This window comes from Thalassophryne amazonica, chromosome 9 (assembly GCF_902500255.1).
Source record: "Thalassophryne amazonica chromosome 9, fThaAma1.1, whole genome shotgun sequence".
NCBI lineage: Eukaryota > Metazoa > Chordata > Actinopteri > Batrachoidiformes > Batrachoididae > Thalassophryne > Thalassophryne amazonica.
This window is the reverse complement of record NC_047111.1, coordinates 49,526,031-49,547,171: the sequence shown is the minus strand read 5'-3', so window position 1 is coordinate 49,547,171 and position 21,141 is coordinate 49,526,031. Positions and strand designations below refer to the sequence as shown.

Below are 21,141 nucleotides of genomic sequence, written 5' to 3'. Positions count from 1 at the left end.
TCCCCAAACACACACATTCACACTCAAACACACAAACAGCTATTTCTATATTTTTTATGACCCTGGGCCCAACGGACCAAAAGAATCCATGTGTGATAAAAATGAGTGGTGGTGATGGAGGTGAAGTGAGTGTTCACTGAAAAAGTTTTTTTGTTTAATGTTCTTCACAGAAAATGAGCCAAGACCAGTGAATCAGAGTTTGAAAAAAAAAAAAAAAATTTTCTCATAATAAAAATTGAAAACGGGTCCCACCTACCTGAAAACCATACAAGGGTTAATGAAGTGCACTGCACAAGGCAGTTTGAAAGAGCAGCTTAAGACAAGAACATTTTATGGCAAAAGCAGAAGGGCAGCAAAGCAGGGGTGGTCAGCCATTCATTCATCGTATGTAAGCTGAATGTGCATTACCTGCAAGATTAAATGTGCTCCAAATTCTTTGTTACCATACCCAAACTTGACCATGACCACTGTTAAGGAAAATTAAAATAATTTCAAATTCTGAAAGCTATTCCTTGCAAATTGTAGGGCAAGCATCAAGATGGATGGTCAATCATTCGGTTTTGATCAGACACACAAGTGATGACAAGTGAACCTCCTATTTTGGGCTATATTTGTAAATAAACTTTTGGGGTTATATTTTAGTTATTTTGGGTCAACAGGGCCAATTATTTGGGTCAACGTATAGGCAGACAGACCTATCAATTGGCTTGTGAAATATTGTTGCTAATTGTCAGGTCCTTGTGGTCACCAAGTGTACTGCTGTTTGTTGTGAAATTGTATTTCATTTTAAAGTTTTTTTTCAGCTCTAACTCTAGTTCTAGAAAGCTAAACATAGTCTAATAAGTGTTGCAAAAAGACATTTTAGCATGGTGGGGCAGTGTTTCACACTCATGCCTGTGTTCAAGTCCCACTATAGTCATTCTCCATGTACCTCTGGTGTTGCATCTGGAAGGATATCTGGAATTAAAATGTGGTAAATCAACATCTCAATCAATACTGTTTCCATTGTCAAAACATGTCCATGGCCACTGGGGTGTACAACTGGACAAGTAGTAACAGTCCCAGTCCCAAGCCCAGATGAATGAGGAGGGCTCCATTATGAATGGCATTTGGCCAAATACAATTTGTAGATCACAGTTTGAATGGACTACATAATTCTACCCATCGCATGTAGGAAAAATTGATCCAGAATGCATTGCTTTGTTAGCATCCATTTTTTTTTTCACAGCCGATTTTCCAGTCCCATTGTTTAGAGTGCTTGACATCCACATTTTAATTTGACATCCATCTATGAGAAAGCATTTGAAGTTTATGTAATTTTGCAAGAGTGTCACCATGAAGACTTGGACAGGAAGTGACATATGGTTAGCAATTTCAACAGAACAGCTGTGGTGTGGACATTGGACTTTAAAGCAGTTAGCAGTGCTAGGCCTTCAAGATGTTTATGCTTACTGGCTTATTGACTGTGCCTGGACAATTGAAAGAATTAATAAGCACAAAGGTGATGATGGCTATCGGATATTTAATGGCCCTCATGTTAAACTCAGAGGGAAAAAAAAATATGGAATCACTCAATTCTGAGGAAAAAAATTATGGAATCATGAAAAACAAAAGAACGCTCTAACACATCACTAGTATTTTGTTGCACCACCTCTGGCTTTTATAACAGCTTGCAGTCTCTGAGGCATGGACTTAATGAGTGACAAACAGTACTCTTCATCAATCTGGCTCCAACTTTCTCTGATTGCTGTTGCCAGATCAGCTTTGCAGGTTGGAGCCTTGTCATGGACCATTTTCTTCAACTTCCACCAAAGATTTTCAATTGGACTAAGATCCGGAATATTTGCAGGCTATGACATTGACCCTATGTGTCTTTTTGCAAGGAATGTTTTCACAGTTTTTGCTCTATGGCAACATGCATTATCATCTTGAAAAATGATTTCATCATCCCCAAACATCCATCAAATGATGGGATAAGAAAAGTGTCCAAAATATCAACGTAAACTTGTGCATTTATTGATGATGTAATGACAGCCATCTCCCCAGTGCCTTTACCTGACATGCAGCCCCATATCATCAATGACTGTGGAAATTTACATGTTCTTTTCAGGCAGTCATCTTTATAAATCTCGGAACGGCACCAAACAGAAGTTCCAGCATCATCACCTTGCCCAATGCAGATTCGAGATTCATCACTGAATATGACTTTCATCCAGTCATCCACAGTCCACGATTGCTTTTCCTTAGCCCATTGTAACCTTGTTTTTTTCTGTTTAGGTGTTAATGATGGCTTTCGTTTAGGTTTTCTGTATGTAAATCCCATTTCCTTTAGGTGGTTTCTTACATTTCGGTCACAGACGTTGACTCCAGTTTCCTCCCATTCGTTCCTCATTTGTTTTGTTGTGCATTTTGGATTTTTGAGACATATTGCTTTAAGTTTTCTGTCTTGACGCTTTGATGTCTTCCTTGGTCTACCAGTATGTTTGCCTTTAACAACCTTGTTTCAATTGACATCTCTCGTGTTGGAGCCATGACTCATGTCAGTCCACTTGGTGCAACAGCTCTCCAAGGTGTGATCACTCCTTTTTAGATGCAGACTAACGAGCAGATCTGATTTGATGCAGGTGTTAGTTTTGGGGATGAAAATTTACAGGGTGATTACATAATTTATTCCTCAGAATTGAGTGAATCCATATTTTTTTCCCCTCTGCTTGGTCTAAAAAGTAACCGTTACTGACTGCCACAATTTTTTATCCTGATTTCTTATAGTGTTTCTTAAGGCCAGAAAGTTACCATTAGAAATGACTTTAGTTTTGTGTCATGTCTGTGATCTGCTTTTTTCTACAAAATTAAACAAGTGAATGAACATCCTCCGAGGCCGGTGATTCCATAATTATTGCCAGGGGTTGTATTCTTTGTAACTGCTGTGTGCTGCTTAAGAAGTAAAATCAGATGGAGTTGCGTAGTAAGGTATGCATTTATTATTTCTTACTTAGTTTGTCCAGTCCGGGCTACATTTGTTGGATATATTTTTAACACTGGCTGCTCCAGTTAGAGCACAACCAGAAGAATGGCTGGCTGTAAATCTCTTCAATATAAGGCAAATAATAATAATGCGCCCCCTACAGTAGCCCAGATGTGACTACATCTGGTAGGGGGAATTAAACAAATATGCAATTTATGACCAAATTAAACTTAAATTTTGCCATTTTAAGGGTTTAACTTTGAAAGTCAAATGCATATTTTGTGCCACAGACCAAAGCTAATATGTCATTCAACTGTCTGTTGAAAACTGTAATACCATCTTGAGTCTCTCTCTCTCTCTCTCTCTCTCTCTCTCTCTCTCTATATATATATATATATATATATATATATATATATATATACACACACACGAGGTCTATTAGAAAAGTATCCGACCTTATTATTTTTTTCAAAAACCATATGGATTTGAATCACGTGTGATTACATCAGACATGCTTGAACCCTTGTGGGCATGCAAGAGTTTTTTCACGCCTGTCGGTTACGTCATTCGCCTGTGGGCAGTCTTTGAGTGAGGAGTGAGCTTTAATTCATTTGAAAGCTTGTCTCTTAGTCTTGTCCATCCAAATTGGAAGTCCCAAAAACCAGTTTTATTTGTTATTATCTATCGTCCACCTGGTCGTTACTGTGAGTTTCTCTGTGAATTTTCAGACCTTTTGTCTGACTTAGTGCTTAGCTCAGATAAGATAATTATAGTGGGCGATTTTAACATCCACACAGATGCTGAGAATGACAGCCTCAACACTGCATTTAATCTATTATTAGACTCTATCGGCTTTGCTCAAAAAGTAAATGAGTCCACCCACCACTTTAATCATATTTTAGATCTTGTTCTGACTTATGGTATGGAAATAGAAGACTTAACAGTATTCCCTGAAAACTCCCTTTTGTCTGATCATTTTTTAATAACATTTACATTTACCCTGATGGACTACCCTGCAGTGGGGAATAAGTTTCATTACACTAGAAGTCTTTCAGAAAGCGCTGTAACTAGGTTTAAGGATATGATTCCTTCTTTATGTTCTCTAATGTCATATACCAACACAGAGCAGAGTAGCTACCTAAACTCTGTAAGGGAGTTAGAGTATCTTGTCAATAGTTTTACATCCTCATTGAAGACAACTTTGGATGCTGTAGCTCCTCTGAAAAAGAGAGCTTTAAATCAGAAGTGTCTGACTCCGTGGTATAACTCACAAACTCGTAGCTTAAAGCAGATAACCCGTAAGTTGGAGAGGAAATGGCGTCTCACTAATTTAGAAGATCTTCACTTAGCCTGGAAAAAGAGTTTGTTGCTCTATAAGAAAGCCCTTCGTGAAGCTAGGACATCTTTCTACTCATCACTAATTGAAGAAAATAAGAACAACCCCAGGTTTCTTTTCAGCACTGTAGCCAGGCTGACAAAGAGTCAGAGCTCTATTGAGCTGAGTATTCCATTAACTTTAACTAGTAATGACTTCATGACTTTCTTTGCTAACAAAATTTTGACTATTAGAGAAAAAATTACTCATAACCATCCCAAAGATGTATCGTTATCGTTGGCTGCTTTCAGTGATGCCGGTATTTGGTTAGACTCTTTCTCTCCGATTGTTCTGTCTGAGTTATTTTCATTAGTTACTTTATCCAAACCATCAACATGCTTATTAGACCCCATTCCTGCCAGGCTGCTCAAGGAAGTCCTACCATTATTTAATGCTTCAATCTTAAATATGATCAATCTATCTTTGTTAGTTGGTTATGTACCACAGGCCTTTAAGGTGGCAGTAATTAAACCATTACTTAAAAAGCCATCACTTGACCCAGCTATCTTAGCTATTTATAGGCCAATCTCCAACCTTCCTTTTCTCTCAAAGATTCTTGAGAGGGTAGTTGTAAAACAGCTAACTGATCACCTGCAGAGGAATGGTCTATTTGAAGAGTTTCAGTCAGGTTTTAGAATTCATCATAGTACAGAAACAGCATTAGTGAAGGTTACAAATGATCTTCTTATGGCTTCGGACAGTGGACTTATCTCTGTGCTTGTTCTGTTGGACCTCAGTGCTGCTTTTGATACTGTTGACCATAAAATTTTATTACAGAGATTAGAGCATGTCATAGGTATTAAAGGCATTGCGCTGCGGTGGTTTGAATCATATTTGTCTAATAGATTACAGTTTGTTCATGTAAATGGGGAATCTTCTTCACAGACTAAAGTTAATTATGGAGTTCCACAAGGTTCTGTGCTAGGACCAATTTTATTCACTTTATACATGCTTCCCTTGGGCAGTATTATTAGACGGTATTGCTTAAATTTTCATTGTTACGCAGATGATACCCAGCTTTATCTATCCATGAAGCCAGAGGATACGCACCAATTAGCTAAACTGCAGGATTGTCTTACAGACATAAAGACATGGATGACCTCTAATTTCCTGCTTTTAAACTCAGATAAAACTGAAGTTATTGTACTTGGCCCCACAAATCTTAGAAGCATGGTGTCTAACCAGATCGTTACTCTGGATGGCATTTCCCTGATCTCTAGTAATACTGTGAGAAATCTTGGAGTTATTTTTGATCAGGATATGTCATTCAAAGCGCATATTAAACAAATATGTAGGACTGCCTTTTTGCATTTACGCAATATCTCTAAAATCAGAAAGGTCTTGTCTCAGAGTGATGCTGAAAAACTAATTCATGCATTTGTTTCCTCTAGGCTGGACTATTGTAATTCATTATTATCAGGTTGTCCTAAAAGTTCCCTAAAAAGCCTTCAGTTGGTTCAGAATGCTGCAGCTAGAGTACTGACGGGGACTAGCAGGAGAGAGCATATCTCACCCGTGTTGGCCTCCCTTCATTGGCTTCCTGTTAATGCTAGAATAGAATTTAAAATTCTTCTTCTTACTTATAAGGTTTTGAATAATCAGGTCCCATCTTATCTTAGGGACCTCGTAGTACCATATTACCCCATTAGAGCGCTTCGCTCTCAGACTGCGGGCTTACTTGTAGTTCCTAGGGTTTGTAAGAGTAGAATGGGAGGCAGAGCCTTCAGCTTTCAGGCTCCTCTCCTGTGGAACCAGCTCCCAATTCAGATCAGGGAGACAGATACCCTCTCTACTTTTAAGATTAGGCTTAAAACTTTCCTTTTCGCTAAGGCTTATAGTTAGGGCTGGATCGGGTGACCCTGGACCATCCCTTGGTTATGTTGCTTTAGACGTAGACTGTGTTTCATAATTATTGTATGGCCTTGCCTTGCAATGTGGAGCGCCTTGGGGCAACTGTTTGTTGTGATTTGGCGCTATACAAGAAAAAAGTTGATTGAGTTGATTGATTGAGTGGCCCACTCTCGTCGATTTTTTCATTGTTTAGGAATGGCTCAGAGACTGCTGCTTTGTTTGATCAAAATTTTTTCAAAACTATAAGGCACAACTGAGTGGACACCATTCGATAAATTCAGCTGGTTTTCGGTAAAAATTTTAACGGCTGATGAGAGATTTTGGTCTGGTAGTGTCACTTTAAGGACGGCCCACGGCGCCTGACTTCGATCTGCGCTTCGAGGCGGCAGCGTCTCACCGTTTCAAGTTGAAAACTTTCACATTTCAGGCTCTGTTGACCCAGGAAGTCGTCAGAGAACAGAGAACTTTCAGAAGAAGTCGGCATGAGGAGTTTATTCGGACATTCCATTGTTAACGGACATTTTGTAATGAAAGAACGTGCGGGCAGAGTCGCATGTCTGGCCGGACATGCGGGGGGTCACGACAGGAAAAACACCTCCGTTGGAAACCTTAATGGGCAAGTTGGAACATGCCCAAGCTGTTAAACAATTTCTCAGTTACTCTCTTGTTGAAAGCCATCAAAAGCCGCCTGAATTTTACAAATGGTTTTCAACACGGAGGTGTTTTTCCTGTTGTGGCGCACACAGATTCGCCGAGTCGTCACGGAAACGACTCGGTGAATTTGCGCGCACGTCTTTCATTCAAAAATGTCCTTAAACAGTGGAATGTCCGCATAAAGTCCTCATGCCGGCCTCTTCTGAATCTTCTCTGTTCTCTCACGACGTCCTGGGTGAATTAAGCCTTAAATTAGGATGTTTTCAGCTTGAAACAGGCCGACGACGGCGCCTGGAAGCGCTGCGTGACGTCCCGGTCCGTGGGAAGTCTTTACAGCGACAGAAACACCCCATAATCTCTCATCAGCCGTTAAACTTTTCACCGACAATCAGCTTAATTTCTCGAATAGTGTCCACTTGGATATTCCTCACAGGTCCAGAAAAAAGTTTGATAAAGCAACGCACACCGTCTCGAGCAGCGTGTGAAACAAAGGAATTCAGCCGAGAGGGCGGGACCACATCTCACTCAAGGCCTGCCCACAGGGAAATGATGTCACCGACACGCGTGAAGAAACTCACGCATGCGCACGAGGGTTCAAGCATGATTGGTGTAATCGCATGTCAATCAAATCCATATAGTTTTTTTTTTTTTTTATAAAACTGCCGGTTAGTTTTATAAGATACCTCGTATATATATATATATATATATATATATATATATATATATATATATATATATATATATATATATATATATATATATATATATATATATATATATATATATATATATATATATATATATATATATATATATATATATATATATATATATATATATATATATATATATAGGGGAGCTGCAGGGTGGGTAAATGATAGGTAGGGGATTGTAGGGAGCAGCCTTCCCACCACCTCAGCTCTCTACTCATCACGGTGCAGAGGAAGGGCTCTCCGCATTCTGAGAGAGTCCTCCTTTCCCGCACACAGTCTGTTTCAGCCCCTTCCCTCAGGCAGGTGGCTCAGGAGCATTCAGAGTAGAACTACCAGGCTCAGCTTCTTCCCTGAGGCTGTCAGATTGTTGAACTCGAGCCGTGCTCCATACAACTTACACCATCACATACAGACTGCACTAAAACCACTTTAATTGCCCATGTGCAAAAACCTGCTGTGTGCAACATATGTGCAATATTGGTTTTCACTGTATTCCCAGTGCAGTATTACAGTCTACTGCTGTTCACACTTATATTTGGTATTAAATATGGCTCATTTTGGCTTTTATTTTATTACGTTATATTTATAGTTTTTTTTTTTTAAATAACCGGGACCTGAGTACTAATTTCGTACCACTAACATGGAAATGTGAGTTGGCATATATATATATATATATATATATATATAGTGATTTTAATGGAAAATATTTTTTTTTTATTTCTGGTGGAACAAACTGTGCAAACTGGCGAAATGTGTCTCCTTCGATGCTTTCTGCACATGCAGGACTTTTTAAATAGGTAAATCCCAAAACCTCCTCAGAGATTCTTATGGAGTGATGAGTAAAGAAATTATTGGGATTTTAAAGAGTTTAATTAACCCTCTGGGGTCTGAGGGCATTTTTTGGACAGTTCACTCGCCTGGCATAAATGTTTTATTATTGCTGTTATCAGCTATCCCTGCATCCCACAATCAAGTTTTATGTCTCTTTTTTCAGGACAACCTGTGCTTTCAGAATATGTATGTTTTTGTTGTGTTTTATAACTGTAATAAAGGTTTACAATCAAAAATAGGAAAGGAAAAAATAAAACGAAAAATAATTTTCCAAACACATTTATTCAAAACACAGCAAACTATAATAAACAACTGTTTTGACACTTTATAAAGGTAATTTGAGGTATTGTGTGAAAGCCTGTACAACAAAAAGGTTCAAACAATAAACACAAATGCACATTTTGAACAATATATACAAAATGGTCTATGCGTTTTGTTGTCCATTGATATGGTAAACAGTGCTTTACGCAGAGAAAGCAACAGAGTTATCCAGTAACATTCACATGCAAACTAGTGGAGCAATCCTGATAGTTATACATTCTTTGAGCACATGAGATTGTCATCAGAGGCTCTCCGTCTGTTCACTTTCGCTGTGCGTAATGGCACAGGGCACACTGAGTATGTACTAATAGTATGTAATCATTGGAGCACCCAGGGGCCTATTCAAATGGGCCAGCTAGTAAAATATCACTCCTGAAAACAATATTTGGCTTTTCACGTGAGGTAAATCTGCCCTACGATTGGATTTTGGAAAACCATGTGACGGTGAACCAATTCCGATTGGACACTCACATTGCGCACATCATCACACAGCTTCTATGAGGAGCACAAAGATGGCCGATGGCTGGCTCTATCTCATATCATTAAAAGGTTATTTATAATTTAGTAAAGACTGGTCTTAGCCGTATACGACGGCATCGGCCCCAGAGGGTTAATACAAATCACTGTTTTAATGGCCACCGTCAAATAACTAACGCCTGACAAACAAAATAGGGTCATTCCCACCCAGCTGGCTCTATATGCTTGGGCTTTAAGCATTGTGAAGTAGCATCTGCAGTCTGCTATGCACTCTGAAGATGGTAAAGAAGGCTGGGCCATTTGTGAAAATAAGATTGTAGGACTTAAACAATTTGCTTTGTGCCAGGAGCAGTAGCTGTCTTCACAGCAGCACAAAGGAGTCTGGAGGAACTGAAATTGATAATTTTTTAAATGTATTCTGTAATTTTTTTATGCTGGTTCTTGTGGTGTGCTTGGAAAAAGTTGAGAGTGTGACAATGCACATCTGTTTTATTCATCTGTTTTACATTGAGTCAATTCATTTATCATCCATAAAATCTAAATTTGACCAACATACCTGTCTCCCATTACTGATTTTTGACAGCTAATTCTGTACTTTTCTGGAGCAAAAAAGAAAAACAATCAGATACCCAAACAGGGTAATCTGTGATAACAGTCCCATTGTAGAAAGCTGTGACAAACTGGGAAGGATTCAAGAATATTCCAAAAATTTGTGATCCACAAAACGTTTACAATTATATATCAGAAATTGTGTAGATAAGTGGTAATATTCATCTTTGACTTTAATTTTACAGATGGCTTTAGATTTTATTTCCTCAGGGCATCTTGAAATATATCATTGCTGTTTGAATGTGGGTTTGACTGATAAGTTACTTGTCAGGCTACAATTGCACATGTTAGGCTACAATTAAAAGCTAAATTTAAAGTACAATGCAGATTGTAGCAGTGAGCAGTGAGTGATTTCATTGAACAGAGCAGGCAGCAATTGTGTGCAGCAGTGTGTAGTGGCTGTGCACAGAGGAGCAGGGGTAGATTAGCACAGCTCCATCAGACACACAACACTCTCTGTGAGGTGCAGAGATGAGGGTAGAAAATGCAAAGACAGGGACTGACCTCTCCCTGAGCAAAAGTTGCCTTCTGATTCTCCTCTGTAAGATAAATCCCAAGAAACACATGTTGTACTCTTCAGCAGAAGGCAGTTTTGAGACATTAACAATTTGGCTTTGTGTAATAGTGTGGTAATGACCACCAAGTTAACGTATATGTTGTACAGAGTATTTCTGTGCCTGTTTCCATCTTGTGGACACAAGTGCTTGTGTCCACAGATACTTACTGATAAGGGCCGCTTCTGTATTTGGGTGTAGTTTGCATTAAACACCTGTCATCATACACAACTGTACAACACATTAATGTAGACTGCTTTTGTAATGAATCACAACCAAATTCCATATTTTTGGAATCAGGAAGGTAATCACCAAAGGGAGCAAGGGCGCAATTTAGAACTATAAATTGGGGGAGACAAAGTGCGAGGCCTGCAGGGCTGAAGCTGATAGGCCGGGGGTCTGGGGGCCGCTTTAGGCCCACAGAAGCCAACGGTTTGTAGATAAGCTCAGATGCATTCTGAGCATCCAGAACAGTAATTTTAATGTTTTGAGAAGACCATAAAGTGGACACCATTTGACTTATGGCACTAATGACAACACTCATACTGAACATAATTTCACATGTATAGACTGATTTTGGAGATCAAGCAATAATTGCAGATGGGCTTTCTGAGGTCCCAGATAGCTTTTCTGATTTCCTTTTCTAACTTTCAGAATTTAGTAAATTAGCATATGGTCCATTGATACTTATGTGTAAACACTAGTCCCTAGAGGTAACTATTTTTGGTTTCAAATCTGGGCAAATGCAGTCCCAGAAAATTCCGAATGTGACAAACAAGAAACAGGTGTTGTAAACATGTCAATGCTGCTAAAAATACAAACTTGCAGAAACAAAGATACTATTCTGACATGGTTTTGCACATAAGACTGACATGGTTTGCACATACGAGGGTAGGCTGAAAAGTTCTAAGGCTCACTATAATGCAGTTAATACATTACTCCTTCATGGGGAGCCTTAGAACTTTTCAGCCTACACTCGTAAGACTGGCATAGAATGTTTCAAGTACACACACATATATGTCAGAAGGTGGGGAGAGATACCATATTCTGTCCCCCCTGGTTGAAAAGATGAGGGGGACATGTCCCCCCTATCCCCCACCAAATTGCGCCCATGAATGGGAGGGACACTGGCTTTAGTCATATACTGTGTCAACAACTTATACTGTCTTGTTTCAGTATATGCAGAAAGGAGGTTGCATGCCTGAATGCTAGCCATAATGGAATGGGATTAATGGAAATATTAAGGACAAGTCCACTCCAAGACACATCACTTAAAGCACTGTTAATGATAAGGTGAAAACTGTTCACTTTGTTCACGAGGTGTGCTCTGGGTAGGCGTTGCCAATGGCTGACTGACATCTTGATGTATGGGAAGCCCCAGCAGTCTGCCACACACAGACATTATGTTGTGCATATAAGGCAAATATATATTTAATCCTTCATACCAGGGATTTCCCAGGAGATCAAACTGTCATGTGTCAGAAGTGTCAACCAGAGTACACAAATAAATGATGGTGGGGAGTCTTTATTTGTATGTGAAACAGCACTTTGATTGTACTGGTATTCAATGGGCCCAAAGGCCCGGTAGCCACAGTTATGCACAACTCTGTGTCCAATTTTATTGCCACCCACACAAAAAACTCATCAAGAAGACTGCCTGGACACAAAAGATGGAAACAAGGATGCATTGGGCCTTCACGAGCCATGCACATGATGAAACAAGGCAGTCAGTGACACCGTGGTGCCCAGATGTGCCTTGCACAGAAAACAAAGCAAAAAAAATCTATCAAATAATGTCACCAGGTGAAAACTGCTTGGAAAAATCAATTGAGGCACATTGTTACTCAGACTATTATGGCAAATTAATAAATTTGTAATTCAATTTTTGTTTTTTGTTTTTACATTTTTTTATGCACACATCACAACTGACACGAGTTGTAATCCGTCGTCCAAAAAATACTTCTAATTTTTTTCACTGAAAATATATGTATATCCATATTCATTGCTGATAATGTATTCAATAGATTTAATCCATATAAAACATGATTTTTGGCCATTATGAGGTTAATGCTTCAGTTTCTGTCACCAAAATTACGACCACAAATTAAGAAGTTCCCGACATATGGCATAATATAGGTTTTGGTGCAGACGTGCAGAATATACTACAAGAACCTCTGCAGTGAGTGCAGTGGCACACACAGCTGTAGCACTGTATCAGTGAGTGTCCCACATTCTTATGTTGTAGACTGAGCCACAATTCACACTGGCGTACAAAGTGGGCCTGGTGAGTGCATCTTTAATCATTCTTTTAGAGTGTGAAGCATATCTAGACTTCAAAACGATTCCCTGGAGACATGAATCAACTATTCAAGGAAAGTGAATATAATATTCTGCTGTTGCAAATGGACATGACAGGCTTTCACATGTATGTCCACTTGTGTAGATAATGGCACTCCCTCCAACTGTTCATCAAAGTTAAGGGAACAAGATTCTGGCCAACATTACACACTGACAGGATCATGAAAGACTGCTCCTCTGACCATAACACATGTATGAGCAGTCATCCTGCTTGCTAACAGCAGTGGTGGGCACAGTCCCGATAATCCGCTAACCGCTAATTATCAAAGATAATGTTTTTGTTATCAGATTAGCTTTTCAGATAATTTTGAAAACCATCATCAGACCAATTATCTTCTGATAAGTTCGGTCTGATCATTTTTAGACCGCGAACATTTTTGCATACACAGCTTTTTGTTGTAGATGCACAGTTCTATCCTCTACAAACAGAGGAGAGCTGGTTCTAGAAGAAACCACTCTATCCTCTGCAGGCAAAGGAGAACTGGTTACAGAAAAGAAATAGCTCATTTATTTTGACCGCATAGTAATACACTGGCAATATCATCCAAGTCATCCAGAGGCATATACTTTTAACTTATGGTTAAAATTTTAACCAAACAAATTTTGGACAAGTTATTTAAATTAACGTCACGTCTGAAGTTTTATAAAGTGAAAATATCAGCAATATGTTTTAGTTTTAAAGTAATGCAATAATTTTGAAGGTTTTAGTGTGGACATGCTGTGTCCAGGTGCATTATGGGTATCTAAGTACATTCACGACAGAAGAAATGCATTCGAGATGCTCTGATCAGGCTCCACACGGACAGCAGCATTAAACTCTTTGTATATTGTGCCTAAACTCTCGTGAATATATTCTCTGGGTTTATAGACATTGTTATTGTGTTTGTTTGATGTAAAAGTGCCAGAAGAAGCCCAAGTTGCTTCTCAAAGCTGAAACGTTATAACGATATAACCGGCATCAAAATGCATAGAACACTGCCATCTACTGGCGACCGGTTATATCACAGTGTTGTCGAACGCAGGATTTAAAAATATCTTTAGGTTTCCAAAACCTGAGAGACCACACATGTGGGGATAGAAAAAAATAAATAAAATTATAGATCTGACAGGTTTAGTTGTACAGTGTGTGGTGTCAGCCTCACGGTAAAAACAACATACACAAAGAGAGTTCACACACGAACATTCAAGATCAGACACCTCGCTTTCTGATTGGCTGCATGTCACATTTAGCTCCTCACGTCCTTCTTAACACACCACACACGGCAGGAATATCTGATAAGATTATATTTAGCATCATCACGATTGTTGGGGCGTCCTTAAGATTGTCGGAAAGGGAAGATCAGGTCCGATATCGGCCTAATTATCTTTCCATGTGAACCAGGCTTGATGCCTCACGGAGCGACTGATTGATTTGTTATAACACGGCACAGAGCCGCTAATCGATCGGATATTATGACACCTCACGGAGCGACTGATTGATGCGTTATAGCACCGCACCGAACATGTTTTCACTATTATTCGATTTCTTTGTGTGACTGACATCATTATTCAAGCATTCAAAAGGTGATTCCTATCGCCACACAACTCCAACCACACACGAGAAAGTTTTTTGACAGTTCTTGTTATTGAAAGAAACCTTGTCTCCCTAAACAGATAGAGTTGTGATGTCATCATGCGTGCGCTTAGGGCCCTGTCCCACTGGTGTTTAGGAGGATTTGCGTATGGATTGCACACAGAATTGGCCCATATTCGCGAAACACCCGCAATATCCATGTAACATGCCTGTATGAGTCGGCCGTCATCCGAACACGCCCTTGATCATCCACAGAGGCACGCATGTCCGCAGCCAGGATTTTTGAGCTGTTCAAAAATATGGATGTGGATAATATCCGCCTTACATACTCCATATATACTCAATTCATACACAATACATACTCACTCTATGCGCTGTGTACCTGCCATTAACCGCTGATATCCGCAACTGACGGGGATTTGCGGCTTGGCAGTGGACCGGGACAGTGTGTAAAACAGATATATTGCATGCCCATCATGTCACAAGAGCTGGACATCAACCATTTTCCATCACATCAGATTGGCCACAAATAAAGCATTTTTATTACATCTGCTTTGCAGCTGATTTGCGGACAATCTGTGAATGCATAACAAACACGTCACGTAAACCCAAAGTGTGGCAGAAAGCGACATACCTGCCAGTCAGTGCCGATCCGGCTTTGTAAATCCACAAAGACGTAGCTGCTGCAATCCAGGACTTTTATTTAACACCAACAAAAGGAAGAGTTGCTGTGTAGCCACAACTCACGCTGTCTGTGACACTCTCAAAAAAAAAAAAAAGAAACACCATCTCACACCCGCCCAAACTCATGAACAGTTAACCCTCGCATGACAACAAGAACAAACTCTGTGATCAACTTGTCCAAGTCCAGCAAATGCTCCAGAGGCTGTATTGTTGGTGTGAATAGTGATGCCGACGGCCCGAGTGCGCTTATTGTATGACTGCAATGCAGATGCCGTGCACGCGCAACATGTGCGTGATGCATTCATAATACACCCGTAATACTGCTGTGATAATTTCAATGTCTCGTATCAGTTTCCTCACTACATGCGTTATATAACCGTGATTGTTCATCATATATTCACTATATATTATTAATATATCCGTAATTCATACTGGGACATTTGTCATTTTTGGCCATTTTTGTTGCGGACGACAACGAACGCCCATAATTTGTGTACTCAATTCATGCGCAATTAATCCTCTCCCCAGTGGGACAGGGCCCTTAGGCACTGTCTAGCGGGATCTTTAAAATTTCTTTCTTTTTTATACACATGAGAAAAATGACATTTTACAAAAGCACATTTATTTGTAAACACCAACATATGTTACATTGATTCACTTGTGTTGGTTTTCACATAGAATGAATGAATCAACCAATCAGTATGAGTGGAGGCTTAGTTTACCCATAATCCCTTTGGGCTTCTATGTGTTAATGTTAAAATCTTCAGAATTAATGCATTATTTTAAAATTAACATATATGTATTATATATCACTTTGTACATTTTAAGAGTTTACATTAATGTAGTTATTCTATCCGGAATAATTTTATTCATAAAGCATAACCATAATTCAAACCTGCTTTCCATTTTAAGACCTCTGCCTCATCGCTGGACCACTGTATCCTATCAGGGTAAATGATGCTTTCCTACAGCAGGGGGCAGAGCACACAAAGACAAGTGCTGGCTCATTGGCTGTTTGGGTTTGTGATCGCCTTTGGTTGTGTTAGAAGCTTTGATGGTGTTTAAACTCAAAATCAGCTTTTTAGTAGCTGAGAGTGTATTTGAGACAAAATTGAAAGTTATCAGTTATTTGTAGCTTCCGTTAAGTTTTTAGGCAGTTTATCAGTTTAGCGTTAAAAAAGATAACTTTTCAGTTAGCTGATTACCAGTTATTAAAGCTAAGTTTTGTATTACCTGTGCCCACCACTGGCTAACAGACAACATGGAGACATATAGCGTGGATACAAATGCTGCATAGAATGACAGTGTGCTGCACTCAGTGAACATTTATGTAATCTGATGTATGACCATTAAAGCAGAGCAAGAAGTTTATAGACTGAGGTGTGGTTCTGTTTGTGTCCTTGAACACAAACTATTTGCAAACTGTTTTTTTTTTTTATTTATTATATTTTTACTCTCACTTTTGATACTCTGTGTGCTTCTTACCCTGCATGCTGCTATACAATGCTGCTGGAACCTCAGTTTATCTGAGGGAGTCTTCCCAAAAGATAAATAAAGTTCTATCTAATCTAACGTGACTTTTCTTCTGCATTTTCCCACTCCACTCAGTTGTAAATTGTTACCAATGATGGCTGGGGAAGTATGTGTGATGGACTGGAGTCCTGCCCATGGAAAATTGTAGACTCTTATCTGCTTCACATTAAAATATCTGGGGATAAGCACCAACCCTGAATGTTTTGTTTTTCTCACTGCTTTGTGTTTAAGTTCCTCGGATTTGTCCGCTGTATGTGCCATGTGATTTGGAGGGTGTTGGCTGGAGTTTTCATGTTCTCTCCTATGTCTGTGAGGGTTTGTGCCACATTCCTCCCCTTTCCGGGTTCCTCCCACTTCCAAAGGCATGCAGTCAATGCTAAAAGTTTGCAGTTGCGGTAACTTCGGCTAAATGTTTTAGCGGTTTATTGGTCTAGTGTTATACAAAAATTACTTTTAGGTTCGCGCTTTAATGGTTATTGAAGTTAACTTTTCAGTTAGCTGTGCCCACCAGTAGTGACCACGGAGACCACAGTCGCAGTGGGCGTGGCTTACTGAGCAATCACATTCTCCTAGTTGTACAAATATGAACTGTTAATAACAAAAGATCTACTGTTTTTGTTTTAAGTAGACCTGCATTGAAATAAATGTGGTCAGATCTCAGAAAGAAATAGCTGATATGTACGAGGTCTATTAGAAAAGTATCCAACCTTATTATTTTTTTCAAAAACCATATGGATTTGAATCATGTGATTACGTCAGACAAGCTTGAACCCTCGTGCGCATGCGTGAGTTTTTCCACGCATGTCGGTTGCGTCATTCGCCTGTGAGCAGGCATTGAGTGAGGAGTGGTCCACCCCCCCGGCGGATTTTCATTGTCAGGAAATGGCGGAATGATTTGGGCTTTTTTTTCCATCAGAATTTTTTCAGAAACTGTTAGAGACTGGCAGCTGGAAACCATTCGAAAACTTTATCTGGCTTTCGGTGAAAATTTTACAGGCTTCACATAGAATAAGGACTGTTACTACAGCTTTAAGGACGGCTTTAAGGACGCTCGGCGAGCCACGCTCCGTGCCGCCATCGAGAGCCACAAACCACCGGATCATTTCTAAACGGATGGCTCTGTGGAGCCGGGATCGTCGTGTGCACTTTCCCTGGTTATCACAAGAGCTGGACATCAACCATTTTCCGGCAGATTTCACTTTTAACAAGAGATTTTGTCATGGAAAGCCGAGCGGAGGCTTCGTGCGTCACGACCGATTTGCTGATGGAGCGAGACAAAGGAACACCTCCGTTTTGGTCTCACAGCACGGCTTTGAGATGGCGTTCAGACAGCTGTCGGTGGTTTTTCCATCGAGTGATTATCCGAGAAATTGTGGATGTGCCTGGACATGCCAGAACATGTCCAGTGAGGCTTCATCACGGTGTTGCTTTGCACCATGCGGCACCGCCGTGACGCGCATAATTCCTCCGCACGTCTGTCTCAATGTGCCGAAAAAGTGCTGATGTCCACGTCTTTTCACAATTCCTGTGCTAGTCAGATGACGTCCCGGATAAAACACAGCGTCCAGTTTGGAAATGAACGACACATTCCACTGTTACAGGAGTTTTTGTCATGGAAAGAGGAGTGGAGGCTTCACGCGTCGTGGCGGTGCCGCATGGCGCACAGTAACGCCATGATGAAGCCTCACGGGACATGTTCTGGCATGTCCAGGCACATCCACAATTTCTCGGATAATCACTCGATGGAAAAACCACCAACAGCTGTCTGAACGCCATCTCAAAGCCGTCCTGTGAGACCAAAACGGAGGAGGTTTTGTCTTGTTCCATCAGCAAATCGGTCGTGACGCGCGAAGCCTCCGCTCGGCTTTCCATGACAAAATCTCTTGTTAAAAGTGAAATCTGCCGGAAAATGGCTGATGTCCAGCTCTTGTGATAACCAGAGAAATGGCACACGACGGTCCCGGCTCCACAGAGCCATCCGTTTAGAAATGATCCGGTGGTTTGTGGCTCTCGATGGCGGCACAGAGCGCGGCGCGCCGAGCGTCCTTAAGGCTGTCCTTAAAGCTGTCCTTAAAGCTGTAGTAACAGTCCTTATTCTCTGTGAAGCCTGAAACATTTTCACCGAAAGCCAGATAATTTTTTTGAATGGTTTCCAGCTGCCAGTCTCTAACAGTTTCTGAAAAAATTCTGATGGAAAAAAAGCCCAAATCATTCCGCCATTTCCTGACAATGAAATTCTGCTGAGGGGGTGGACCACTCCTCACTCAAAGCCTGCTCACAGGCGAATGACGCAACCGACAGGCGTGGAAAAACTCACACATGCGCACGAGTGTTCATGCTTGTCTGACGCAATCACACGTGATTCAAATCCATATGGTTTTTGAAAAAAAAAATAAGGTCAGATACTTTTCTAATAGACCTCATATTTATAAGACCCTAATGAATGCAGTAAAGTAAATCTGCAAGCCCAAATTTGTAATTCAGCGGAGAAGTCTTCATTTAAAAATGACAAATTTGCAGCTAAAATTTGGCCCTCAGCGAAAACTGTTTGTACATCCGGGTCATTGCAGTGACGTCTGGCAGAAGACAGAGCACTCCCGCCTTCAGTCCGATCCTGCACTGAAATTGATTTTATCTGTTACTAATGTTACTGTTATACACATCCTGGTTTCAGCATCCAAAAGTAAGCTGCAATGAATGTGAGATACAGCTCTGCATGCTCAGATCAGTGGCGAGCGACATCGACAGCGGGCGACGTTCTACCCCGACGCCTCGCTCTCTGCCTCTGCTGTGCTTACTGAGTCTGCGTGCTTGGTAAATGTCAAAGCGGGCCACTCACATCACCCCCGTGTCTGCTGTGCAGCCGGCACCACGTTCCTGTCTACTGAATGGAGGTTGGCAACTTGGCAAAAGTCCAGAGACTACGCTCGCTGTTTTGATGCGGAGCGGCCGGTGACACCTGTTGCTGCAAGGACAGACTTTCCGCAGCGCTGCACATCTTGGTAATCGGAACTGCAGAGCTCCGTGGCCGCTGCGTAGAGGTTTATATCTTTTTAATGTCTTGGATTCTTTGCGGGTCTCGCCTCCGTACCCCGCGACAGTAACACCGGAGGCGAAAGACAGTAGATTTTCAATGCGACACCACTCAATCAAACGGGCGTATGAAAAAGTCTCCCAAAATAATTTTCAAGCACAAATAAAACAAATGTGTACTCACCAAACGTGACGCAAGACAATATGAAGTTTTAAAAAAGTAGATCCTTCTGTATAAGACAAGAAAAAGGTGCAGATGCAAACTGACGTAAATCCACAAATTACAGTTGGCATGCGCAATGCATGCTGGGATAGGGTCTTCTCCCTGACGTCTCGGCAGCGTCCCGGATGTGATGACAGTTTTGCGGAGGGCTAAATTTTAGTGGTAAATTTGTCATTTTTAAATGAAGATTTCTCCATTGAATGACAGATCTGGGCTTGCAGATTTACTTTACTACATTCAGAAGGATCTTATGTGTAAATATGTAATTTTTTGGTCCAAAGATCTGACTGCATTTATTTCAACGCAGGTCTACTTTTAAGAAAATATGTATATGTACAATATATGACTGATTGTATGTATATGTGAAAAATCGGCACCCACCTCCGATGTCAGGTCTGAGCTTGTTGTCGTATCCATCGAGTAGGCTGTTTAGGATATGTGTGACGTCACTCTCATACACTTTGGGAGTCAGCACCCAGGTCTTATTGGCCACGTCGTCCTCATCAGTCTGGAAAGAGCTGTGGAGAGAAGAAATTCAACCAATCAATAATTTCCTTTTAATGGAGAGTGAGTGATTCCCTTTCTCCTCTCTTCCTTATTAAGGTACATTTGGAGACAGCAAAGGAAGCCTTATGAAAATTTTAATCTCATGTCAGAGAGACAGCTGATGGTTTGTCTGTTTTTCCATCCATCCAAGTCCCTTTTCTTGTCTGATTTTAGCAAAAAGTAGGCTTTTTTTCCTCTTGCAGATATTTCATCTCATACATTTGTCATAATGTAAAACCAACAGGCACGACTTTCACATTCCTGTCAGATATTATGAACGTTTTCGGACCACTGAGGTTGCTTGGTAATGTGTCCGCTATTCAAGACCATTAGCAACAGATTTGATGTTTGAAAAAATATCCAAAACAATAATAGCAATCTGCTTCTGCTTTACATTTTATATGACTGGATAATATCTTTTTTATTTCTGTTTCACAACATGAAATGCAAATTCATGATGCACAAGCCTCAGACCCATGTAAAAAAATAAATATATAGAGCTTCTAGCTAATAGAAATTACAGTGTATCTGAGGGGATGTTTAATCTACGGTATACTCTGGTAAATAGCACTTTCCTCCCTGATGCAAACACTCAAAGTGTTTTACAGTGATGACTCAGATCCATCCATAAACTCATATAACTGTGTCAGCATGCTGCCATGCAAGTTGTGCCACTGCACACAAAGAGCAAACTGGAGATTCAGGACCTTGCAGCACCTGTCTTAAGGGGAAACAAACCAAGTGTCTTTTAATGTGAAGTCTGCTCCTCTTACCTCTACACCACCACCTCCCCTATATAACATCCTCTGAGGGATTCTCGACTTTGTTACATTTTTGAGTG

The 21,141-nt window shown here is 40.4% G+C and overlaps 1 protein-coding gene across 5 annotated transcripts in view; it reads right to left on the bottom strand.

Annotated features, from left to right (window-relative positions):
• gabrg2 (gamma-aminobutyric acid type A receptor subunit gamma2) overlaps positions 1-21,141 on the bottom strand; it is a 223,839-nt gene that overhangs the window by 139,704 nt on the left and 62,994 nt on the right. For 4 of the 5 annotated variants that reach the window (XM_034178011.1, XM_034178012.1, XM_034178014.1 and 1 more), the window contains exon 2: positions 20,136-20,272. In XM_034178011.1, the coding sequence (XP_034033902.1) occupies positions 20,136-20,272 (137 nt within the window). Of the gene's footprint in view, positions 1-4,861; positions 4,868-13,334; positions 13,340-20,135; positions 20,273-21,141 lie in introns of those variants that run through there. The other variant, XM_034178016.1, reaches the window with a different exon arrangement.